The sequence below is a fragment of the Siphateles boraxobius genome, unplaced genomic scaffold, assembly GCF_051911475.1.
Source record: "Siphateles boraxobius isolate OS27281-9 unplaced genomic scaffold, OSU_SipBor_1 8, whole genome shotgun sequence".
Lineage (NCBI taxonomy): Eukaryota > Metazoa > Chordata > Actinopteri > Cypriniformes > Leuciscidae > Siphateles > Siphateles boraxobius.
The window spans coordinates 10824065-10849855 of NW_027509208.1; the positions used below are offsets into that span (position 1 = coordinate 10824065).

Consider the following 25791-nt stretch of genomic DNA (forward strand, 5'->3'; position numbering starts at 1 on the left):
TTTTTTTTTTTTGTTCGTTTTTTTGAGACCCAGAAATCGTGGCCATTTCTATTGCTATTTTTCTAGCAAGATATTGTCCGCCAACCCTCTTGAGTTTAATCTCTAGTTTAAATCCACCTTTCTTTAAACTTATAACATCATTCATGATTATACATTTATCTTCTCTCTCATCCTCACAGGGATCACTTCACACTTTGCTGTTCCTTGCTAGACCGGCTGGGCATTGTGGTTGGCCAGATGCCGGTTGTAGAACAGCTCTTTATTCCTGACAGAGTTCTGGTCCCCCATACCCAACCTGCCCTAATCAGTGGTATCCAGGCCGTAAGGAACGAGGTGGAAACCTGCCTCACAGAGTTCACCACCTGGAAGACTCACCTGCTCTCTATCAGACAGTCACAGAAACGTAAGAGCATAAATATTAGGTGAAAAACTTGAAAGTTAGAAATGTTGCCTTGGCAGCTAACTGAAATAGAATAAGTTGAAGTACTAAAAATAAATGAAAGCCAAATAGAAAAAAAAAATCATCTTGCTTTCATTATATTTTTTGTCATACAGTATTTAGTATGTCATGTTTGACATACAGAATAGCATGTGTAGTCTATGCTGATTCACATTTATCCACCCATTTTTTCTTGTCTGCATGCAGGACGTTCCAATCCATTTTCTGCTGAGTTCTCTGGGCAGTTAGAGAAAGCAATAAACATGATTCTGTGTGCGGTTCAGACCATTGTTAAGAGGAATGAGAGAGAAAAGCAGGAGGATCAGCAGTCAGAATGCAAGATAGGTACAGTAGGAATTCACCCAGGATTTTACATGGAGCTCGTTTGAGGGGGATCTGTTTGTCTGTGTGCTCATTTTGTGTGTTTCTCTAGAGAGTGACTCAGAGGTGGCAGAGGAGTTCTTGAAACCAGGACACTTGAGCAAGTTACTGGAAGAAGACCTGAGTGGAGACATGTCTAGTCTCTCATTACCGGAGGTTAATAAAGTCGTGACAGAGCTGCTAGAGAGACTTCGATCACACAGGGATGACTGTCAGCCCCACCGACTACAGGTCAGTTGACATCACATCACAGTATTGTCTGCAAACAGTTCATTTAAAAAAAAAAGTTGAAATGTGTATATTTAATGTTTTATATGAAGGAACTGAAAGAGGCGTGTAGGAGTGTGGTGCGTTTGGAGCCCATGCTGTGTCTGTATTCCGAGTTGGTGAGGTATTATCTGGCTGTACTAATGGGAGCTCACCGTACCACCGGAAAGCTGCTGTCCGTTCTCGCTAACATCTTCACTGAACTCGCACAGAAGGTATATTGCCGTCTATTTCCCTTAACTGGTCACTGGGGGATTCTGAAACGGAGTAGTGACTACTTGCTACATTGTCATACGACTTTAAAGATACTTCCCCCATATGTATGTCATGCCAGAGATCACTGTCTGTACATTTAATTGGGTTGGACTGTTTCTCTACAGTTGTTAGTCTTGAAATGTGGAGATAAAGATTATATTGATTTTTGTTAACCCTGTCCTTTTGTTTGTCTCTTTCTCTCCCTCTCTCTTGTATCACTCTGCAGGGTTTCTGTCTGCCCCAGGAGCTGATGGGAGGAGACGGTGAGGGAGCGACAGAGTTCCATGACTATGAGGGTGGAGGAATAGGAGAGGGTGAAGGAGTAAAAGACGTCAGCGACAAAATCGAGAATGAGGATCAGGTACATTAGTATGACTGAAGCACTGTTCAGTAAGAATTTGTACTAGGGCTGTGTATCGCCAATAATCTGTCGATACGATACATATCACAATGCAGGGGTCATGATACGTTATATTTCAATACTGTTAGAAAGAGGATATATTGTGTTATTTCTTGTTTTTTTACGAAGTGGATCTAATTTTAGAAAAACTGTCATAACACCACCATATGCATAAAAACGGAGCAAAAAAGGTTTATTTTATTTAATCAGAACAGTGGAATCTGCATTTGCATTCAAGTCCCTGTAACATACAACATCATCAGCACTGATATATACACGCACACAGACTGTACATATTCTTAGATCCTGCTTTAAAGGGTATTGTATAAAGTGCTAATATAAATAAATGGACATCGCTATGATCAGATGTTTTCTTGACTGTTTTCTCACTGCTGTCATTTTTGGGTCACACTTTAGTTTAGGGTCCACAGGGTTCCCACGGGTCCTTGAAATCCTTGAAAGTTTATGAATCTGAAAAAAATATTTCAAGGCCCTGGAAAGTTTTTGAAAATAAACATACACAGATAAAGGTCCTTGAAAGTGCTTGAATTTATTTGAATTGAATTTATAAGTTTTCTGGAATGTGTTATTTCACCAACACTTCGTAGCCTATGCATACAAGCTTGCTTGATTTACGTTAAATTGTGTGCATTTACGTTAAGTTATATTAAGTGTTTCCTGCGTGAGGTAGGCTACGTTGTCATGACTTTCAGGCGCGCACGAAACTACTACGATGGTACCTTTCATACTTTCATGCAAAAATTTATACCAGATCATTTAATAATAACAGTATAGGATGTACGAATATTCTTCAGTTTTATGCAAAACAGAATACGACAAATAGAATATCAGATCTCTGTCATATGGCCAAATATCAATGCAAAAAAAAGAAGCTTGAAAACTGTAACAATTTATCTTACAAGTTAACACGATGTAACCTTGCTCTCACTTGAAATGTGTTCCCACATTAAGTCCTTGAATTTGAGGGTATTGGACCTGGAAAGTCCTTGAAAGGTCCTTGATTTTGAAGTTAACCAAGGTGTGGGAACCCTGGATCCAATTCTCTCTATTTACTATGACTTTTGCATCAATAAACTTCTAATTACTGCTTAATAATAGTTAGTTAGGTAGTTGTTAATTTTAGGTATTGGGTAGGATTAAGGGATGTAGAATATGGTTATGCAGAATAAAGAGTTATTATGTGCTTTATAAGTACTAACAAACAACCAATATCCTGGTAATATGCATGCTAATAAGCAACTAGTTATTTGTGAGAATTGGACCCTAAACTAAAGTGTTACCCATTTTCGTTGTGTGTTTTTGTTATTGAGTTGGAAGCGCTCGTCACATAATTGCATAGTCATCTAAACTCCTCTCTCATCAGCGCGGATGGCACTGGGATGTTAAGTGAGCTCTTTAGATTCTGTGTGTTTCCAGAGTATGGGATTTTGGCATGGCTTTTTTTGCAAACATCATGACTCTTGTCAATCTCCTTAGTAATTTATTTATAGTGGAAGTCAAAATGACTCCACACTAGAGCTCTGCTGGGTTTGCTAATGTTAGGGGTGCACCCTTGCGCTTCCAGTTTATGTTCTGAGATAACCACACTGCTATCTAGTGGTCAGGGTTTAAATTGAACACAAACCCAATGCCACGAATCTAGGATGTAAACAAATAAATATCGATAGTGTTTTTGAGAATTGATAAAATATTGGCAAACATAATATTGAGAGTACATTTTGTACTCCTAAACATCTGAACTGGAATTGAACTAAAACAGAATTGGTATTGATTGAACTTAAGTTTTTACAACTGAATTCTGAAGTAGTTTGACTCCTTTGTTCAGGTTGAAGACACCTTCCAGGAGGGTCAGGACAAGAAGGAGGAGGAGCAAGACAAACGGGACATTAAAGAGGAGGACAATGCCATTGAGATGTCTGAAGATTTTGATGGAAAGATGCACGATGGCTCAGACCATGAGCCAGGTGACTGAGCCTACTATTGAATTAGATGATAGACTGAACTGAAAATTGTTTTAGTTGATGCAAATTGTACAATATATAACTTGAATTTCACAGTCTCAACCAAACATTAGAGAAAACATTATAACTATAATCTCTCATCTCCGGTTTAGGGGAGGAGGATGAAGAAGACTCTGATAAGGAAGAAGATGAGGAGCTGGATAAGAAGATGGGGGATCTGGGAGATGGTCAGACAGATACTCTAGACGAGAGGATGTGGGGAGATGATGAGGATGATGATGATGTTGATGGTGATAAAGAGGAAGAGTCCGGTCCAGGAATGGATCAGGGAGAGTCAGAGCTGGTTGCAAAGGATGACAACATGGATGCTGGAGAGTCAAAAAAAGATAAGAACCAGGACAAAGATCACCCAAAAGATGAGGAAGAAAAGGAGACAATCCATGAACAGGTGGACGAGGTCAGTCCTTCACCATTTCTTTCTATCAGATCTGTCTCCCAGTAAAATAGAGCATACTATATATATATATATATATATATGCATAAATGTTTTACAACTTGTTTTTTTGTGTGTTTGTAGCGTGAGTTTGATGAGAATGAAGTAGACCCGTACCACGGAAAGCAGGAGAAGGCAGCTGAACCAGAAGCAATGGACCTTCCAGATGAGCTTAACCTTGATGAAGATGGCAAGGATGAAGAAGGGGGAGAAGGGGATGGTATGTTCAACATTCAGACATCTTCTGAGTTTTTTTTTTTTTTAATCCCTAACAGAAGGTACGCTACTACTCAAAAGTTTGGGGTTGGTTGGATTTTTTAAAAAAAAATTATGTTCACCAAGGCATATAACTGTTTAGGCAATAACTGTTTTCTATTTTAATATATTTCTTTAAATATTTAAAATACAAATCTTTTGAAACATTAAAAACGTCTTAATTGTCAATTTAATACATCCTAGCTAAATAAGTGTTAAAAAGTGTGTAAAGAAAACATGCCCTAAACTTTTGAATTTTGAATGAGTGTGCATGTATTAAAAAGTTGTTGTTTTTTCACACACTTTTTCATTTTACTCTTGTTTCAGAGGAGAATCCGTTTGATATAGATGACAAACTCATGGAGGTGGATGAAAACACTGGAGAAGAGAAAGATGGATCGGAGGAAGGTGGCGATGAGATGACAGATGAGCAACAGGATGGACAGATGGAGGAACATGGAGAAGACGACAAATCAGAAGAGAAGGAAGGAGCAGAAATATCAGAGGATCAGGAGTCTGAAACGGATGAGAGAGGAGAGAATGAGGGAGAGGAGGACAAGGAGGAGAAGAATAAAGGTCAGGAAGAAGGACGAGAGGAGGACAAGTCCATACCGGCTGATCAAGGCCAGAAACCAAAGGTTTGTTGTTCAAAAGTGAATTACAAGGAGATATATAGAGGGGAAAGATTTGCTAATTATTTTAATCTGACATTTCACAGGAGGAAGAGGATGGGGGTGAGGATGATGATGATGATGATGATGCACAGGTGGAATCTTCAGAGAGGAAGGAACATGCATCAGATGGACAGACAGGAGAGGAGAACGTTCAGAGTGACACCGCAGTAGAGCTGGCTGGAGCCGCGTCGGAGAAAGAACAGGCAAAAGAGGTACACAAAAAGAGACTGGCTTAATATTTGCACATGTCAACCTTACAAAAAACAGGTTATATTTTCATAAATCTCTCCAAGGTCATGGAGAGAAAAAAAAAATATGGTCCTGGAAAACCTGAAAATATCAGGGACTCAAAAATAACCATTCTTTTTTATATAGAATTTTGCAGTGTTTATTACAAATGATTTATTTATGGCAATCTTTTTTTATTTGTTTTATTCATGTACCCTTTTTAATCTTTAATCAAAAACATAAAACCCCTCCTCACCCTTGCAATGGTATCTCTTCTCTGATGACATGAGCACAAAGCATGCGGACAGGACAATACTCCCTCCCGTCCTATCAATCACAAGATTGCATTAATCAGCAAACGTCAATGATCAATTCCTGATGGACAGAATCAAGTCCCGCCCTTTAGTTTCAATTTAAATATATACTTCACCATAAGGAATAGACAATCGCTATTTCATTTCATGCTGACATTTAAAATAGATTTTCAGGCCTGGAAAAGACTGAGATATTTAATGTAACCTTAAAATGAAATTTAAAATGACTAAAAATGTATACCAACTAAAGAAATTCATTGTAAATTGTAATGTTATTCTCAGTTAAGTAAATCAATTATGTTAATGTGCCCATGTCCACAGGAGGATGGCAGTGGGGCAGCAGATGCCAGTCAGTCTGAAGGGCACGACTCCAAGCTGATGGCCAGGATGAGTTCACACAAACAGAGGCAAAAAAACACACAGGTCAGAGTGTAAAATAAAAGTCTCATAATAAAAAGATAGTTGTTGTATGTGTAAAACATAGAAAAGCTGATGACCACTCTTATTTTTCTACCAGAGCTTCAAACGCAAACCTGGACAGGCAGATAATGAGCGCACGATGGGCGATTATAATGAGCGTGTGAATAAGCGTTTGCGTACGGTTGACAACAGAGAGGAGAAAACGCAGGATCAGACTCAGACTGACACACAAAAGGAGTCTGACCTGTATGAGCACGTAAAACAAGGAGAGGAGAGATACGACGCTCAGACATATGGTGAGGACTTGTGTACAATTATGTATATTCTGACTTTTATTTTCTGTAAAATACATTTACTAATTCAGTAACATTGAACTGTGGCGCTTATGTGAGGCAGGTTCCTATCCATGTAAACAGTATTTAGAAGAGATACCACGTGAGTCACGTTTCACTTTTGACATCTGTTCTTCATAGATGCTGCCAGTGCAGAGCAGCAAAAGCCAACTGGTGTGAAACAGGAAGAGGACAATGAGGAAGATGACATTGCAATGGATGTGGAGGAGGAGAAGGACCTGCAGTCAGTTGAAGCCCAGGAGCTTAAACCAGAGAAACTAAATGATAATAAAGCCTCTCAGAAAGGTACAATACACTCATCCACCAAGTGCTTGTACAAACATGCATAACCTATGTGTCCATGTTGAACATTTGTCTGTTCTCTCTCAGGTCTGGAGTGCGGGGATTTGGAGGCACAGAAACAGGCGGATGAGGAAGAGAATCAGAAGACAGAGACAGAGAGGAGCAGTAATGAAGAAGAGATGAAAGAGAGGAGTGATGAGTCCACCATCCACACTGTACCTGAACTACTGATGGACATGCAAAAGGTATGTTGTTTTATGCTTAATAAAATAAATCAGATATTTAAAAAAATAGCTTCAAATATATTACAATGTAAGTAGTTATTTTAAATTGTAATAAAACTGTTTACTGTATTTTTTCAATAAATAAATGCATCCTTAGTGGTCATTAAAGTCTTATTTTAAAAACACTTTAAAAAATCTTATCGACCCCAAACCGCTACCGGGACCACTAATGAAATTGCTCTTATTTTACAGTCTGCATATCAATTGTATAGTAATTTTGTGTGTTATATCAGGCACCACTGAAGAACCCAGAAGAGCTGAGAAGAGAGATGGAGCTGCAGTTGGAGGCCTGGCAGAGACAGACTTCAGGATCCCAACAAGAGGTGACATCATAACACCAGTCACATGACAATTGAGCTGCTGCTCCTCATCTCACATATTCAAATTGTTATGTTTAAATATTTTTTATTCATGCCATTTTTTGTTGTTGCTCAGGAGAGTGTGGCAGCAGTGTTGTGGCATCAGTACCAGACCCTGACGTCTCCTCTGTCCCAGGAGCTCTGTGAGCAGCTCCGCCTCGTCCTGGAACCCACGCAGGCTGCCAAACTCAGGTTGGTCCCTCCACCTTCCCATCCAACCTCTAATGAAGCATTTCTACCTATCCTGTTCTCTCAAGATCACAGGAATGATCATTTAAAAAAGTAGCTTCAATAGCACTGTCAATTCACTGGTCAGGTTTATCAGTTCAGAACTGGAAAATGTGGGTCCTGCAGTTTGTAATAGGTCTCCTCAAGAACACTGTTTAATGATCTCAAACAGGGGAGACTTCCGCACAGGCAAACGGCTGAACATGCGCAAGGTCATTCCTTACATCGCCAGTCAGTTCCGTAAGGATAAGATCTGGCTGAGGAGAACAAAACCAAGCAAGAGAAACTACCAGATCTGCCTGGCTGTGGACGACTCCTCCAGTATGGTGGACAACCACTCCAAACAGGTACAGTATCCTAATATTGCTTTGATATTGCGACAGCCCTACTTCACATGTATTCAGCAGGTGATATTTAATATCTAGAGTTTCACTACACTATTATTGCGAAGAACTTTCTTTTTACTATTAACAATATTATCACAATATTTATAGAAATGAAAAAATGCTTTCAGTCAAATCTTTAGCTATGTTTATTTATTTTTATTATTTTTATTTTTTTTATACTCAAAATATAAGTGTAGGAAGGTGTTTGTCAACCAGATAGTTACTGCCGTTGGATTCTTCTCAGTATTATCCTTTGTGTGGTATTAACCTGATATCAATGTCATTTTTTACACAGTTGTCTTCATGTATTATCGGTATATTGAAACACCCCTAATGGGAATCCTTTAAAAGGAAGGATGTTACCTTTTAATAAAACTATGATTGATCATGTGTCTGTCTCTGTAGCTGGCGTTTGAGTCGGTCTCTGTCATAGTGAACGCTCTCACACTTCTGGAAGTGGGCCAGGTGGCTGTGTGCAGGTGAGTTCATATTATTTGTCCACAAGCACAGAAATATTGGTGCAAAGATTCTCTCAAGATTAAATTCCTGGTTGATTAATTAATTCATGCATGTATTCACTCACTGAATTATCCATCTTTTAATTCTCTTGCTGTAGTTTTGGAGAGAGTGTCCAGCTGCTCCATCCTTTCCACCAGCAGTTCAATGACCAAACAGGAGCAAAAATACTGCGGCTCTGTCAGTTCCAGCAGAAAAAGACCAGAATAGCTCAAGTAAATAATTTGTCTTTAGTTATTATTTTTTACATGTATTCATAAACTGACTTGTCGGGTATTATCCCACACCAACATGAAAGTAATTAAGAAAAATTGTATCTTTAAGTTTTTAGAGACTTCAACAAATATGTTCATGGCAGCCAAACAGCAGATACCTGGCTCAACAAACACCGGTAAAGTAGTTTACAACAGAATGCTGTAAACAAAGCAGTCCTAAGTTCTAGGTATTATTTATTTGCTTACATCAATTTCTGATCTAATACACTCTTCTATTGTTGTTTTTTGTCCCTTTCTCTTAACAGAAACGTCTCAGTTACTGCTTGTAGTATCTGATGGCCGGGGTTTGTTCTTGGAGGGCAAAGAGAGAGTCGCAGCTGCAGTTCAGGCCGCTCGCAGCGCAAACATTTTTGTCATATTTGTAGTGCTGGATAATCCAAACTCTAGGGTGAGGGATCCATTTTGATCAAAAGGATCTGTGTTCATAGTGCTATTTACCTAAGTAAAAGTAAAAAAAAATGTTTTAATTTTACACACATTATCTAAATGTATGTAATTAGGAAAAATTAAAAGCATGCAAGCATATAATCCCCATATATTTATTTTAAAAAGTTTGCTTTTTTTTCTTCTTTTTTTTTCTTTTTTTTTTTTTTTTTTACTTCTGACAGTTAAGTAGCCTATAGAAATGTTTAGAATTGCAATTCCATTTATTGTAATGTAATTATTATAATTACTTTTTTGTAATTATTAAAATTATTGTAAGTATAATTAAAATAATAACATGCAATAAAATGTAGGATGTATATTTGTTTGAATTAATTCTCGATTCTCTCCATGCTAGGACTCCATATTGGATATTAAAGTGCCCATATTTAAAGGGCCGGGTGAACTTCCAGAGATTCGGTCCTACATGGAGGAATTCCCCTTCCCCTTCTACATTATTTTGCGAAATGTGAACGCCCTCCCAGAGACCCTGAGTGATGCATTGAGACAGTGGTTCGAGCTCGTCACCGCCACAGACCTGTAATGGACCACATGGAAGCAATTTTGCAGGGGCCAGAAGACACAACTGTAAAACTTAAGTTCCGCTGCTGCTAGTCCTCCTCAAACATCAATACACACACACAAAGACATTAGACAGGCTGCTGTACATGTGCCTTTTTCTTAATTTTGTTATTTTATTGAATTTGTAGTTTGATTGAAGTGGTTTCTCCTTTTCATCACCGCAATCACTAGGAATTGTTTTCTCTTGTTGTTACCATCAATCAACTTTGCACATTTTTTTTTTATTGTTTATTGAATTTTGGTTTGTTTTTGGTTTGTTTTTTAACTGCAAGGAAATGTGATGCCCGTGTATGGAAAAACTTCAGTTAGACTGACTGAATGTTGTCTGAGATACCTCCAATCCTGCAGTATTTCCCACCCCTGTTCTTGTCCTGTTTGCATCCAGTTTGTAAATGTGAATGACAAATTTAGTGTGAACGGCACTGCCAATGTTTGATAATATCATATGCAAATATCAAAAGTACATCTGCATGTCAGTATTCACCTTCAGACCCGTTAATGGTTATCCAGAAAAATGTGCCTTTACAAAAACCCACATTCCCATCTAGACGGTTCTCAATGGAAACTGATGAACTCATCAGCTTTGTACATTTGAAAGGATTCTGACTACTGAATCACTGGTTATTTCTTCTTTACAACCAGGAGCACAATTTCTGCCAGTGAAGAAAACTTTTGAAGAATCTTCTAAATTGTCTGTGATTTCAACCAAAACTGTTCTATATCCTACAGACCGTAGATATTTAAACTCATAGCTGCATCTCTTACTAGACACATCTAGTTTTAAACATTTTTAAAGTATTTTGATTCAGTTACATTTTGCACACACTTTTCTGCTCGGTCTGTGTCAGAGAAAGCAGGATCAAGAAAACAAACTATTTCATCATGTACACATTGTCCAAATGCAACAGTAACCTGATGTGCATCTTTGGTCTCCTGTCATCTTACTCATCTCGGTTCATGAAATGATAAATTGCTGATAACTGTGGAAATAACAATTAAACATTTTGGACATGTTTTCATTATGGTCTTTGATTTTGTAATGAACAGCCGCCAGTGAATGTTGTTGTTGTTGTTGTTGTTTTTTAAATGTTAGTTACAAAGAGCTGTTCATAATAACATTTGGGAGACTAATTCACATAAATTTAGATATGTGAATAACAACTTGATAAGTACAAAGTGAATCACCTCAAATGTGAATTTTGAAGCTTTTGTTGTAAAGTTTCTACATTACAATTTTGGAAAGCATGTAAACTCATCAACGTTGTGGTTGTAGTCCTTGTTTAGCAGCGACTTTTGAGGAATGAGTGTAAACAGTTCTATTTAAAACGTTTATTGTAGCATATAGACTTATACCCAGAAAACAAGAGAACACAACATTTCCTCGGCATAGCCATAACGTTACCTTTTAACAACAACAATGTTAATGTTTCTAGGTTAGTTCCATTTTACTATGGCAATATTGCTGTCTGCATGTGCACAACATTGTAACAATGTTTTATTGCATTATTTTCCACTAGTTACATTATTTTTAATATATATATATAGCTTTATGTATATATATTTGTTTCTATATTTAGTTGATTTGGTTTATATTACGTCGCCCTACTGTACTTTTATTTTGAAAAGAGATTCTAGCTCAATTGACTTTTATGTTGAAAAGCAGGACCGCGAGGGAACCTTGTAGCTACATTTGCTTCCGGCTTCACAATTTTAAGTGCCCGTCCCAAACAAGTTAACTTCTGAAGTGAACTCATGAGTGTGTGTGGATCCTAAGTTATTTCAAATATAATCGTCGTCCAAAGCACCACACAGGAGATTTGACCCCTTATGATACTTGTATGCTGTGCCTTTTTCAGGATACTTGTCCTACTTAAGAGGCTGGTCACTGTACAGGTTTGTTCATAATTAACGTTACACAAATTGCTAATAAACGTAAGCTAGTTTTGACGTATGTTCATATTGTTAAATGTTTGGCGCATTTTCCTGGTAATAGCTGAAACGTTCATGCATTGTTGTATTTTTCCCATGTTTGTAACGTTAATTGTGTGATTGGCTGATTTCTGACATATTTTGCTTTCATCTGTTTTTAGCATACAAATTATAGTTAGTGCACATGTCTATCTAAACACATGATAACTCTTTATTTTGATGGTCCCTTTTGAACATTCTTTTGACTAGAAGCAACTTTGCAACCACATGTCAACTAACCCATTCGAGTATTAGTAACGTTAGGCTGTCTGCTTAATATCAGCTAACACTTGATACCCCAAAAGAAATTCTACTGACTATAAGTAACTTTGCATCTACATGCCAACTTATTCTAAACCTAACCCTACCAGTCTACTAACACTCTAATGAGGCAAGAGTTAGTTGACATGTAGGTGCAACGTTACTTGTAGTCAACAGTGTTAAACGGACCATCATAATAAAGTATAACCAAACATATTTCCATACATCTTCAGCTGTTCCACTTGCAGAATGAGTCTCGGGGAGATCAATGAGAATGTGAAGCTGGCTCGAGAATATGCGCTGCTGGGGAACTACAGCTCTGCAGTGGTCTGTTATCAGGGGGTCCTGGAACAGATCAAAAAGTACCTCTACTCAGTCCGAGACTCCTCTCTACAGCAGAAATGGCAGCAGGTTGTAGTTCCTCCTGTCTATGGCAGCAGGTTGTAGTTCCTCCTGTCTATAATTCAGGCTATGATGCTTCCAACTTGTTGTAACTGGCCTTTGTGTGTTTATGTGTCTCATCAAGGTTTGGCAGGAGATAAATGAAGAGACAAAACAAGTTCAGGAGATCATGGCGACACTTGAGAGCTTCCAGCTGGAGTCGACCCCATCCAAACCCAGCAGCTTTGGCCAGGAGAAGGACATCATGCCTGTTCACGTGGAGCACAGGTACACAACACGTCCAAAAACACTCCTGACAGTCATCACAGATCTCACAAACTCTTTTACTCTTGTGTACATATTTTCTGCATCGAATAGTTTTTAAATGGTGTACATTTAAAGTAAGAACTCTGTGTTTGAACATATGTGGTGTTTTGTGTTGTATTTTGGTCGTCAGACTTTGCAGAGTTTAGACCAGTTGGGTTTTATTCAGGTACCTGATGGATTGTGCCTAATGAAGGGGTTGAAATTTTGCATGCTCTTGGTTGTCATAAAATGTTACACTTCAGTGCGTGGACATCTACCTTTTTTGTTTGTTGTTAAACCTTAGCCCAATATGGGTTTCAGATGTGAACGCCTATTTGATATTTTTTCTGTTCGACCTTTTCACTCGAGTTCCCACGATCAAGGATCTTGAAAACCTTGAAAAAAATCTCTGAGATCATAGATACCTTGGAAAATAAAGTTTGAAAACATTTATCCCAAGGCCTGAAAAAAATATTAATGGGCATTAATTATAACATTTTAAAAGTATCAGAAAGATCATGGAAATATCCATACTGAATATACGTACATTTTTAAAGGCACACTATGCAGGAATTCCGTTTTTGTCAAACAGCGACCCCTAGAGTCGCTGTGGAGTACTTGTATTTAACGTTACTGTCGTAAATCCCACTCACGCAGAGCTTCTCTGCACTCACTGCCTGAAAACCCCCCTCCTAGACTCCGAAGATGTCCATTGACCAGGTAATGTTTCACGATTTCATACAAATATTAGGCTACTGCATAATTGTATATATTGTGCTATCGAAGATGAACTACAGATGATGGTAATAGGATAATAATAAGTTTGCCAAGCATTAGCCTACTTTATAGTAATAACGTTAAAGTAGCCTACCTCGTTTTAGTGCTTATAACGTTTTTACATGGTTGCAGCTAAATAAATAAGTAAATAGCCTAGGCCTACTATATAATTTCATGTGTTGTTTTTTTTGTGTGTGTAAAGTAAACATTACAAAATGTCAGATGACATCAATAAAGTCACATGTACGTCGCATTATTTCATGACATTGGCCGTTATGATGTCGTTAGACATGATTATTGCAATTTATCACAATAATTTGCAAATAGCACTCGTTTACACTGTTTACAACGTGTAGGCTTATCTATGTCTTGATATTGACAACTGTTCTCATGATAATCGCAGGAATGAACTTCAACAGTGAAAGCCTGACCGAGTGGGACTCTTGTCCGGTTCCTCACGCTGCCAGATTCTCGTTTCCTTTTCCCAGTCTCTTCTAACCGCGTTTTCTTTGCTTTTTCCATCGTCAAGTATCACGTCTGAAATGCCCGCAAGTGTCTTCGTGCTTCATATGTTGTTGTTGATGTGTGTGACGTGGTTGCCGTAAAGCAAGTCGTGATTCTCGCCATATTTGTCGGGGGCGCTCCTCTCAAACTTGCATTGCTGCTTTTTCCAGCGGCGTCCCCCCCAAGCTTTTACTACCTGGATGATTCGCACTACTATGAGTTTGTTTACCACCGAAATGACTTTGAAGCTGTTATATTAAGGTACAATTCTTGCACAGTGTGACTTTAATTATGCTAATTTAATCAGTTAGATATTGCTTAAGACTTTCTGTCTTATTGGAGACATTTTTAAAGTAATAAATGATAAAATAAAATGTATACTTGTATGATTTCTTTTTATACAGTATTTCAATCAAATTGAAAGCAAAGGAAATTCATTGACCACACTTTGTGCGACTCCTGTCTTTAGTAGTTGTTGAGTTTTAAAGCCCACATCAGCTCTCTTGTTATGTGAGTAAGATTAAGATCTGAATGGCCTCCTACCGTCTCGCAGCCCCTCATACTCCTTCATGCCTCCCTTGAGGCTATTAAAGATCTGTTGAGCTTGTTATATAAACCATAATCTGATTATGAAGTAACATTTGAATGACAGATTACAGCCCCATTAATTACGGACATTTCATTCCATTCAGCAAAATTTAAATAATATTGTTGAAGGGCCCCTTCAAAGTCAGCACTGTATGTCCTGATACTATGTGTCTGTGTGCTTGTGAACAGGTCATCTCCATGTGTAGTGCGCAAATCCTCTGGGCCGTACAAAGACAGCAAGGGCCATGGAAACAGGTTAAGCGCCGGCCCCCGCGGCCAGCCACGACCCTCACCGCGCGTCACCAATGGAGACAAGGGAAAACCTCAGAGAGGCAAAGAAAAGAAAGAAAACCCGTCCAAGCCAAAAGATGACAAGGTAAGGATCCATTTCCCATCTCTGTCTTCAAACTCCTCACATTCACAATATTTACTCAAAGGATCAGATTACGCTGTATTAACAATATTTACCATGTTAACCTGTGTTACCGGTTTCTTACATCAAAGCAAACAGCTTAGAAAGAGTTTTAAAACATTAAAACATAGCAAGTGTTTCCTTTGTACTCTTGACTATAAGCACCTTGGTTTTGTCCAAAGACTGAAACAACAGTGAACAAAAAGTTTACTGTATTTGCTGTCTTGCAACTTCATTCGTTTGAAGCTCAATGTGATGTTTGATTTGTGCCATTTTTCAAAGCCATTTGCAACAGTGTCTGATTCAGTGGAAAAGACTCTGGCAAAGAAATCATAGTTAAAAAAAAGATTTGACAACTCTCTGCTCCCTCCCTGTAGAACAAAGCAGAGAGTGTGGAGACGGAGGTGAAGAGGTTTGACAGAGGAGGAGAAGACAAAGACCTGATTGACATTCTGGAGAGAGACATCATCTCCCAAAACCCCAATGTCACATGGTGGGTTCTTTCTTCAAAAATGCTTCCATTTCTCATATATTTTCTCAAATGGCCTGTTTTTTTAGTGAGATCATCATACATAATGGTGTTTCATTTTTATTATAGGGATGACATTGCTGATCTGGAGGAGGCCAAGAAGCTGTTGAAGGAAGCAGTGGTTCTGCCCATGTGGATGCCTGAATTCTTTAAAGGAATAAGACGCCCGTGGAAAGTAAGAACCCCAAAGAAAATTGCATTTGCTTTATGGATTTCACAAAGCTCCATCCCAAAACTTCCAAATATCAGGCCAATGTCATTTCTTCACGTTTTATTGTGTTCTGTAGTTGGTGCCCTTGAAAATGCATTTTCTCTTATTAATGTACTTTGGTACATTATTCATGTTTATACACTTACTGTTCAAAAGTTTGGGGTCTGTAAGACTTTTTAATGTTTTCGAAAGAAGTCTTATTTGATCAAAAATAGAGTAAAACAGTAGCATTGTGAAATATTATTACAAAAATATATGTTGTCTATTTAAATGTATTTTAAAATGTAATTTATTCCTGTGCTGGCAAAGCTGAATTTTCAACATCATTACTCCAGTCTTTAGTGTCACATGATCCTTCAGAAATCATTCTATCCTGGCTTGCTGCTCAAGGAGAAACATTTCTTATTATTATCATCAGTTGAAAATTGTGATCGGTTCTTTTTTGTCAAGATTTGTTTATTCTTTTGAACAAATTAATTCATCCTTGCTGAATAAAAGTAATAATTTCTTCCACAAAAAATCTTACTGACCCCAAACTTTTGAATGGTAGTGTAATTGTTGCTTGGTTGGGACTGTATTATTTAACAGCAATGTAAAATACTTTCATGTGTGTTACCATCCTCTTTTATGGTGATCTTTGCTGCATTACACACAGTATTTTTAACACAATAACTGAACTCGCATATGGTTTTAGGGAGTGTTGATGGTGGGGCCTCCAGGAACAGGAAAGACATTGCTGGCCAAAGCTGTTGCCACCGAATGCCGAACCACATTTTTTAACGTGTCCTCCTCCACCCTCACCTCCAAATACAGAGGAGAGTCTGAAAAACTTGTACGGCTGCTGTTTGAGATGGTAAAATCACACACACTTCCTGTATCCCCCCTCATTAATACATCTAAAATGTTACCCGAACTTGCTTTGTTTTATTACTGTACATGTTTGCATGTTTATACAGGCACGGTTTTATGCCCCCACCACCATCTTCATCGACGAGATAGACTCCATATGTAGCCGCAGAGGAACCTCAGAAGAACATGAAGCCAGCAGACGTGTCAAAGCTGAACTACTCGTCCAAATGGATGGTATTTCTGCATGCAAACTGTAACTGTACAGTTTTGATTGAACAACATCCTTTTTTGGGGGGGAAAAAATCAGCAAATACACCTCTTTTGTTATCCAGGTGTTGGAGGGACGTCTGAATATGACCCTTCAAAAATGGTTATGGTTCTGGCAGCCACTAACTTCCCTTGGGACATTGATGAAGCTCTGAGACGGAGATTAGAGAAGAGAATTTATATCCCACTGCCCTCAGGTGTTCAGAATTACCCAGAATTCGTCACTCATCATACCATATTTCATGCCAACAGCTTAATCCATGTCAGGTCAAGACCAATAAATCTAATTGAAGTATTTAAAATCACATTGTATTTCCGTAGCTAAAGGCAGAGTGGAGTTACTCAAGATCAGTCTGAAGGAGCTTGAGTTGGCCAATGATGTTAACATGGACAAGATTGCTGAGCAGTTGGAGGGGTACTCTGGTGCTGACATCACCAACGTTTGCAGGTGTAGCCATCACTTTATTATGACTTTGAGTTGAGCCTGAAATTATTTTCAATGTTTAAAGTGCCACAGTTCTAGAAGTAATTAAATGTTTTTAAATAATTGCAGAGATGCATCCCTGATGGCAATGAGAAGGCGGATTGAGGGTTTGACCCCTGAGGAGATACGGAACTTATCAAAAGATGACATGCACATGCCCACTACAATGGAGGACTTCGAGGCGGCACTGAAGAAAGTGTCCAAGTCTGTATCTGCTGCTGATATAGAGAAATACAAGCAGTGGATAACGGAGTTTGGCTCCTGCTGATGATGTCAAAGAACCTTGATTTTTTTCTTCTTTTTTTCACAATCGCTGTTAGCACTTTATAAGACTGAGGGCCAGTTTCCCTAAATCTCATAGTGCATTTCCATTCTGGGACAGACTGAATTCAAAGAGCCTAGACAAATCTTGCTATAAATGAAGTGTGTTTGTATGGCTGTACAGATTAATAGTTTAATATTTATTAGTAATAGGTTGGTAGTAATAGAGCTGGTTAACTGGATACAGGTTATATTCACTCATGTTAAAATACATTTTTAAGGATAAAGGCAGAACTAATTTCCAGGAAATTAAAACTGGTTTTAGTGGTCCTATTACAAACTCACTATGTGTTGCCCTATTATAGTGTGTATAGACAATAGTACTGAGGTTGTGGGCATGTTTTTTTTTTTTATTGGCTTGATTTGTCTCTTTCTGTAAAATCACTGCATCTGACCAAAGACCAGCAAACCCTTCAATCTCCAAACGCTCCATTAAGTGAAGAGCTAATGAATTTGCAGCTGTGCCACTATGGTTGATTTAAAGGCCAAAGTTTCTAGAGTTGGACAATTGTCTTAAGTGATGAGACCAGAGTGTCTTAAAGGTGTGTTCAGAGCTTGACTTTTATGCACACTATGGAGAACCAGTTTCTGGTTTATTTCTTAAGTGACATTCCATTGACATGATCAATTTGAAAAATTATATATTTTGTAGAATAAATATTTTTTAAATTTGAACAGGACTGTTGTTTTTATTTAAAATAAATCACTGAGATTTAAACTAATTTGTGAAGAATTTACTAAAACTGTGAAGAAAACAAGCCATAACATGCTTCAGAATGACAAGTTACAGATTTCATTAACAGCAAATGACAAGGCTACATGTGTACAAATGTACTTTTGAAATGCTTAAAATGACAAACGTTTTGACCCACTGCCCAAAAACCAAAATGTGTTCATTTAACTCGTGCAGATCAAAGCTGAAATGTATTGCTGGTTTTGATCTAACCGCAATATCTCAAGCAACATGAATATTACATTAAGCAACATGGGCAGTTTCATACAGGCCTATAAAAACAGTAAGAAATTAGGAAAAGATACATTTAAATAATATGGAGGTGTTAAAATTACTTTGATGGTTAATTACATGAACCTTAATGGATTCTTCTTTTCCCCATTAGTGTCATATCCTTCACCTTTTCATGTCATTTCCATTCATCAGGCACAGGTAATTCACTGTATTACCGTAAAACAAACAGAGGGGGAGAAGCAGGGACATTTTAGGTACTGTGCTTATTTAAAAGTGTGCACCTTTCCCATTCCACCTCACACTTCCCCCCCCCCCAAGCACAGTGTAGTCAAGAATAAAAAAAAGTCTGATTATGCTTTCACACAGATGCAGATGTGAAAATAGAAATCTGTTTCTTTAGGAAATGTTGGAGAATTTTTTTTCTATTTAAAGTGCTACACTGAAGTCATTGGTATTGTCGACCAGATAAAGCCACACAGCCAAACTGATGAGAACACGTCCATCACTTTTCTATCAAAACGCTTTTTTCTGGTATTTCTCCCTCCATGTTATCTATTAGACTCTGTTTTTCATCATCTGGCATCAGAGTCTCTGGATTCAGATGAAAGAATCCCCTATGAAAGACAGAAAAGAAAAATGTTGCATATTAGTCATACATGTTATCTAGCAGACTGCATGAAACTCCACTTCTAATTGGTTCTTGAGATGAGATCTAATCCAGCTCTGCTCAGGTCTATAGTACCAAGTGAACAAAAAACCCTGATTGAGCTATAATAATACTCAGTGCTTCAAATCATATCATTCGAATATCACCTATATGGACGTGCATTTATTATAGGGTCTGTTGAGAGACCCAGTAGCAGGTTGGTGCAAGTTGTACCTGTGTTCACAGGAGGGGAACAGAACATCCAGGATCTTAATGATGATAGCTGAGCCTGCAACACCAACCACCACCACCCACATGATCAAGAAGAAGAGTGGGACTGAATCATACAAGAAGCGCCGAAGTTTATCTCTCAGCTCCACAACCCACTGACACGCCACCTGCCCAAAAAACAATAAATCCAACGGGTCTGTGAAAATGACACTACTGAGAAACAGGAAATTAGAATGGAATATTACAGTATTTACTATAAATGATTTATCAATGCACATCTGTATTTTTTAATTAATCTGCCCTCGTAATATTTAATCAAAATAACATCCACTCCTTCGTGCAGGAACATCTCTTCTCTGATGACATGTTTACTGGCGCGAGGGTGGGGCAACCTGTCACTCACATGACATCACAGCAACAGCAAACTACAAACATCCAACAATTCAATCAATTCCCGATGGACAAAGTCAAGACCTGCCCTACATTTTTTTCTTGTTTGTGAAGCTGCTTCACTCAGATCCGTTTAATGCCAACTTAAAGAAGTATCTATACCACATTTAATATACCCCAAGAGTTCACAGTGGTGGTGCAGAAGCACTTACACTGTAAGAGGATATGGACCCACTTAGAGGAACCCCAAGCAGCACTGAATCGGAAGTCCTTTCCTCTTCCTCTCTGGACTCATACAGTGTTTCAGGGTCCATCCGCAAGGGTGTTTCAGGAAGTTTCCCTGGAGCTGCAATCTCCTCCTGGGTGGTCTCTGCATGTTTGAGTAGGTAGTGGCTAGTGGTGTTACGCACTTGGTCTTCAACTGTGAAGAAAACAATACATAGAAATTCTTTCAGTTAAAGCACCACAGTCACTTTTCAGGTTACAAAGAGACATTACTGTATATACCATTTAATCTACCTGTATTGTGTATGGTCGCATCAGTAACCAAGACATCATTCTCTTGTGGAATGACGGAGAGCTTGCTTCTTGATAAAGGGTAAATATTGGAGACCTGTGTGATCTTCTCAGAACTCTGGTTCCACCGGATCTCCACCTCACACACGTCAGGCTGCTGAACCTATGAAATACGACATTAAGTGCTTGATCATATTCACGTGCACTGCCTCAAGCTGGAGTTTGGTTTCTTTTCATAGCATTAATGCTGTCATTTTGTTTCAAATTACTCTGTGAAAGCCATATAACAGAGAATTAAATTACGTCAGTCATCATTTATAGGGTTACGGTTTAAACCTTTTCATCTGCCAACTGGATTATCTCCTGACTCAGGAGGAGTAACAGAACCTGCTCTCCAGCATCATTCTGAACATATGATTGATTGATCATCAGCCTCAGCTCACTGCTGACCAACCCATCCGCCGGATTACCAGAGCTCACGTTATAACCATCCACTGCAAACACAAAGAACAGTAATAAACATGGTCATGGTTACTGTTTCTCTTAAATAGACTTTAAAAACAAGAATACTTTTGATTAATACATTTTAAAAAGAAGACAAAGATGCATACACAAAAATGCAGGACACATCATCCTTGTGACTCCTGTAGACTTGAGAGGAGCTCCATTAATAAATGTTTCATTGTCCAAGAAACCTATATTCAAATTAATCTGAAAGAAAGATTGAGAAATCATTTTAAATGATCTCTCCTTCACAAAACATTTTTATGGATGAAATGCACTATTCCTCCAAAATACTTCTTACCTGTACACTGTACTTTGTCTGGCTATTTTCACTAACAGCTGTAACATTTAACACGATTGTCTCCTGTGAAAAAAACAACATATATAATAACAAACGCGTTTGTTTACAATCTTTTCCTGAAGTTTTCAAAGCTGATGGCCACAGCTTTGGGCAAATAAACCGTGAATATTATATTTACTTAAATGTGTCCGTGACAGACAAACCATGGTTTAACGTTAAGCATCTTTATAAAACCAAATTAATGTCAAATAACTTTTCCGTTATTTATTATCGGATAAGCATTTTGTGTAGCTACACATGTGATGCAACAGAAATACATTAAACTACCTCAAATATGTGAAATATCACCCACCGTGGTTACTTGTTTCGATTGGGTATTGGACAGGATACACAAGACGATCAGATAAACCTTCGTTAAATGTATTTTCCATGTTGACGCCATTTTTTTTATCACGCTAGTTACCAACAATACGTCAATTAAAATGCGCGGATGACGCTCTGTGCGTCAAATTCCGTAATACCCATTTGTGATGACGCAGATTTGTTTTTTAAAACTCTTGAGCCTCCTATTGGTCTTTAGAGGTACTACATGAAGCCTCACACACTAATAGCCTCATTTTAAAATAACAAAGAACTTTAGGATTTGCAGCCTTTTTGTTAGATGAACCCCTGTGAACAGTTATTTACCTAAAATACCCCGTTACATTTTAAATAATTTGAACCTCATAAAACTATAATGAATTTCAAATTTTTCCACTTTCACTTGTGAAATATTTCTGTTGATATTTGTATTATTTTTGCATTTAAATAAATGATTAATTTAAAAATAAAAAAAATTATAGATTAAAATTTCACGAAGATCACAATTTTATGAGCACCTAGTGGTCAGAAAATCCCTGGATGGGGAATCACAATGTACCTGTTTTATTCAGTCCTCAGATTCTCCCTACTCAAATCTGTGTGAACAATGTTTGTGTAATAATACCTGTCTAAAAATAGTATATTTAATAAATTTTGGGAAACATTTTGGGAAATTGTAGAATTAAAAAGTCTAATATGCCTATTTCATTAGTATTTGGTAACACTTTATTTTGATGGTCCCTTTTTGAACATTCGGTTGACTATAAATAACTTTGCAACTATATGTCAACTAACTCTAATTGTAGTATTAGTGAGACTGTCTGCTTAATACCTGCAAACTCTTTATTGTGATGCTCCTCCAACAGACATTACTGACTAAAAGTAACTTTGCAACTACATGACAACTTATTCTAAACCTAACCCTGTCTACTAATACTCTAATGAGAGTTAGTGGACATGTAAGTGCAATGTTACTTATAGACAACAGAATGTGTTAAAGGGACCATAAAAAAAAAGTGAAGCCCATTGCTCTGCTCAGATTTTGCTGAATTCTTCCAACTCAAGGAGCTAACATCAAACAGACGGGGTGGGAGGCAAAACAAATATTTAACTAAAAATTTTAATATCATTTTAGGTATTCTTTGTTTTAATTCAGAAGAAAACATACCTAATAAACAATTTTAAAAAGTTTTGTTTTACAAACAAAAAAAATTTTTCCAGTCAAACTTGTACTCCTTTTTTATTACTCTCAAAGTAAAATAAGGATACATAAGTCAGTTATTCAAGGATTCAAGGATTTTATTGTCATTCCAAAAACATGGTAACCTACATGATCTCGAACGAAATTAGTACTGAGGTCTGGTTAAAACCATCTCAAGTAAATAAAAGATCAGCAACTCATAAATAAATAAATACAAATACACAATCGTACCCAGATACACACTAAATCTTGAAGATATAGTATAAATTAAGGTATGTTTGTCATGCCTGTGACAGTGAAATTTTTAGTTGCAAAGAATAGCCACACATGTGTTTCAGTAAATTTGAAGTCACAGAAAGAAAAGAGTTGAGGGTTAAGAGTTGTAAACTTGTAGACTTTTTTTCGCTTCCACAAACACAACACAACAGTAACACCTTCTCAAATTCTTCATTGCAGGTGGACAAATCCTATTCTACAAATCACAAATAAAGAAACTCGTACGCTCACTTTTTTGCTACAGTTCCTGCAGTGAATATGGTGCAAAATACATTTACACAGCTGCATCAAAAAATGTGAAGTCACAGAGAATTTTTGCTCATCCGCAAATCAGTGTGTATATTCAACCAATGAGTGTTGCACACTCACTTGTAGAATATTTTCTCACAAATGTCTTATATATTTTTCTAGCATAAACACAAGTACAAAACTACAACTGCTTGTATCTTCTGCGATGAATCTCAAACACTGTTTTTCGCCTTCAAGTGACAAGTTTTGCACGCTCTCCCTCTTGCACCATTGATCTATGTGAAATGTGGAGTAAAAGTGAGTTGTGCATTTGTAGAGGCAGTGGGCGGGGCCTACATTAAAATTTGTTTCCCGGGCATGCGCAGATTATCCTAAAACACCTTTTCAGATGACTGCCTAAGTTGATTTGTGGATATGTTTGGTTTGTGTTATATAAGTATACGTGTCATTGTTTACAGATGTAAAAAAGTGCCTAGATGTGCTTAGATGCTAAAAATGTGTTATCATTATTGATCATTATATCACACTAGAAAATTACTTGTCAAATAAATAAAACATTATGAAACATTCATTTAAGTTGAAATTGTTTTATTAGCTTACTCCTACAGATTGCAGTGATGCATGACATGGTGAAAAATGACCTGAAATAATACTGAAAATAGGTTAAGATGAATGTTAAAGTTGCCCCCTATAAGCACAAGTGACCCCTGCCTGGCCTATCTACAATCAAATACGACTATACAATCAAAATCATCACATTACTACTTTCTACTCAAGGACCTTGACAGAAATGTAGTGGAGTAACAAGTACGATATTTGTCTTTCAAATGTAGTGAAGTTAAAGTAAAAAGTTTCCAGAAAAAATAATACTCAAGTTAAGTATACAGATACTCAAAAAGTGTTCTTAAGTACAGTACTCAAGTAAATGCACCTTGTTACTGTCCACCTCAAAGTAGCAGTGGAGTTTTTGTGGCTCTCTATTCTCTTTAAGCTATAATGAAAAACTTTTACATTCAAATGTATAGTTTATTCAATAACATACAATTATAATTTGAGGTCCAGTAAAGCGTCTATTCTACCAATAACATGTAAAAAGCAATACTACCGTACACTTATCTCTTTATTGCTCCAGCAGTGGTTTATCTTACCTTCAGTGTATCAAAGGCCTGTTTCAGCTCATTCATTCTGAACCTCATTGGTTCTTGCGGAAGCTCAAACGTGCTGTGTAACACGAGAATGAACCTCATTGGTTCTTGCGGAAGCTCAAACGTGCTGCGTAACACGAGAATGAACCTCATTGGTTCTTGAGGAAGCTCAAACGTGCTGTGTAACACGAGAATGAACCTCATTGGTTCTTGCGGAAGCTCAAACGTGCTGCGTAACACGAGAATGAACCTCATTGGTTCTTGCGGAAGCTCAAACGTGCTGCGTAACACGAGAATGAACCTCATTGGTTCTTGAGGAAGCTCAAGCGTGCTGCGTAACATGAGAATGAACCTCATTTGTTCTTGAGGAAGCTCAAACGTGCTGCGTAACACGAGAATGAACCTCATTGGTTCTTGCGGAAGCTCAAACGTGCTGCGTAACACGAGAATGAACCTCATTGGTTCTTGAGGAAGCTCAAGCGTGCTGCGTAACATGAGAATGAACCTCATTTGTTCTTGAGGAAGCTCAAGCGTGCTGCGTAACATGAGAATGAACCTCATTGGTTCTTGCGGAAGCTCAAACGTGCTGCGTAACACGAGAATGAACCTCATTGGTTCTTGAGGAAGCTCAAGCGTGCTGCGTAACATGAGAATGAACCTCATTTGTTCTTGAGGAAGCTCAAGCGTGCTGCGTAACATGAGAATGAACCTCATTGGTTCTTGCGGAAGCTCAAACGTGCTGCGTAACATGACAATGAACCTCATTGGTTCTCGCACATCAAGCAAACATGCTTGAGTTTCTGTTTACAAACTTTTTGAAGTGTCAAAGTGGTAGTTGCATAGCTGTCTATGGAGGAACAAATTTGAGTGCCAGAATTTACTTTTATTTGAAGATATAAGAAGTTTTAAGCTGAAGTCTGATGTTTAAATGTTTCAAACCTTGCTGGCTGAGAATAGTTATGGTAGCTTGTTTCTGCCACAGAATAAAAAATTAAATGGCAATTGCAATTGGTTACATGCAATGTGTGCAAGTGTAGCTAGTTAATCTAAACAATCTATTTCTCTTTCTCCAGGATGAAGTGGCATGTTCTGCTGTAGTCTGTTGAAACAGCATCCACGCCTGATCACAATGACTCAGTAGAGCTCACTGAGTAAACGTGTCAGTTAAACTTTTCATCTCCAATCCTATCTGTATTTGTGAGAATTGGTGCTGTCCTCAGTTGAAAGATAGCCTACTTTACGGCTTCATTATCGAGTTAACCCTCTGGGGTCGACAAACGCGCGGGCGCGTTTTGCTGGATTTTTTCAAATAGCAGCAAAATACATTTAAATACTCCATCATTTATGGTCA

The 25791-nt window shown here is 37.8% G+C and overlaps 3 protein-coding genes across 6 annotated transcripts in view; 2 read left to right on the plus strand and 1 right to left on the minus strand.

Annotated features, from left to right (window-relative positions):
- Window positions 1–10815, plus strand: part of mdn1 (midasin AAA ATPase 1) — a 66029-nt gene extending 55214 nt beyond the window's left edge. Inside the window, exons 80-101 of one of the 2 annotated variants that reach the window (XM_077220026.1) lie at window positions 180–403; window positions 647–784; window positions 873–1051; window positions 1141–1302; window positions 1569–1703; window positions 3589–3727; window positions 3877–4181; window positions 4302–4437; window positions 4800–5110; window positions 5191–5358; window positions 6010–6111; window positions 6206–6404; window positions 6582–6746; window positions 6831–6988; window positions 7261–7350; window positions 7463–7578; window positions 7787–7961; window positions 8406–8479; window positions 8617–8731; window positions 8841–8907; window positions 9037–9179; window positions 9573–10815. In XM_077220026.1, the coding sequence (XP_077076141.1) occupies window positions 180–403; window positions 647–784; window positions 873–1051; window positions 1141–1302; window positions 1569–1703; window positions 3589–3727; window positions 3877–4181; window positions 4302–4437; window positions 4800–5110; window positions 5191–5358; window positions 6010–6111; window positions 6206–6404; window positions 6582–6746; window positions 6831–6988; window positions 7261–7350; window positions 7463–7578; window positions 7787–7961; window positions 8406–8479; window positions 8617–8731; window positions 8841–8907; window positions 9037–9179; window positions 9573–9758 (3487 nt within the window). In that variant the 3' untranslated portion in view covers window positions 9759–10815. The remainder of the gene's footprint in view (window positions 1–179; window positions 404–646; window positions 785–872; window positions 1052–1140; window positions 1303–1568; window positions 1704–3588; window positions 3728–3876; window positions 4182–4301; window positions 4438–4799; window positions 5111–5190; window positions 5359–6009; window positions 6112–6205; window positions 6405–6581; window positions 6747–6830; window positions 6989–7260; window positions 7351–7462; window positions 7579–7786; window positions 7962–8405; window positions 8480–8616; window positions 8732–8840; window positions 8908–9036; window positions 9180–9572) is intronic. The other variant, XM_077220027.1, reaches the window with a different exon arrangement.
- A 661-nt stretch (window positions 10816–11476) lies between these two features.
- Window positions 11477–18329, plus strand: katna1 (katanin p60 (ATPase containing) subunit A 1). Of its 3 annotated transcripts, XM_077220617.1 has the most exons (12): window positions 11501–11554; window positions 11653–11689; window positions 12259–12436; window positions 12552–12694; window positions 14771–14957; window positions 15371–15486; window positions 15592–15697; window positions 16428–16586; window positions 16690–16816; window positions 16915–17046; window positions 17171–17297; window positions 17403–18329. In XM_077220617.1, the coding sequence occupies exons 3-12, from the start codon at window positions 12275–12277 to the stop codon at window positions 17599–17601; spliced, it is 1458 nt and encodes a 485-aa protein (XP_077076732.1). In that variant the 5' UTR covers window positions 11501–11554; window positions 11653–11689; window positions 12259–12274; the 3' UTR covers window positions 17602–18329. The 3 variants fall into 3 exon arrangements, with proteins under 3 accessions (XP_077076730.1, XP_077076732.1, XP_077076731.1); XM_077220615.1 differs by having other exon boundaries at window positions 11477–11689; XM_077220616.1 differs by having other exon boundaries at window positions 11513–11689; window positions 12274–12436.
- Window positions 18330–18373: 44 nt separating this feature from the next.
- ginm1 (glycoprotein integral membrane 1) lies at window positions 18374–21775 on the minus strand. The gene is made up of 8 exons (XM_077220618.1): window positions 21562–21775; window positions 21210–21272; window positions 21016–21115; window positions 20741–20898; window positions 20408–20567; window positions 20101–20309; window positions 19502–19665; window positions 18374–19235 (listed from the first exon to the last, which is right to left on the minus strand). The coding sequence occupies exons 1-8, from the start codon at window positions 21649–21651 to the stop codon at window positions 19124–19126; spliced, it is 1056 nt and encodes a 351-aa protein (XP_077076733.1). The 5' UTR covers window positions 21652–21775; the 3' UTR covers window positions 18374–19123.
- Between the last annotated feature and the right edge of the window lie 4016 nt (window positions 21776–25791).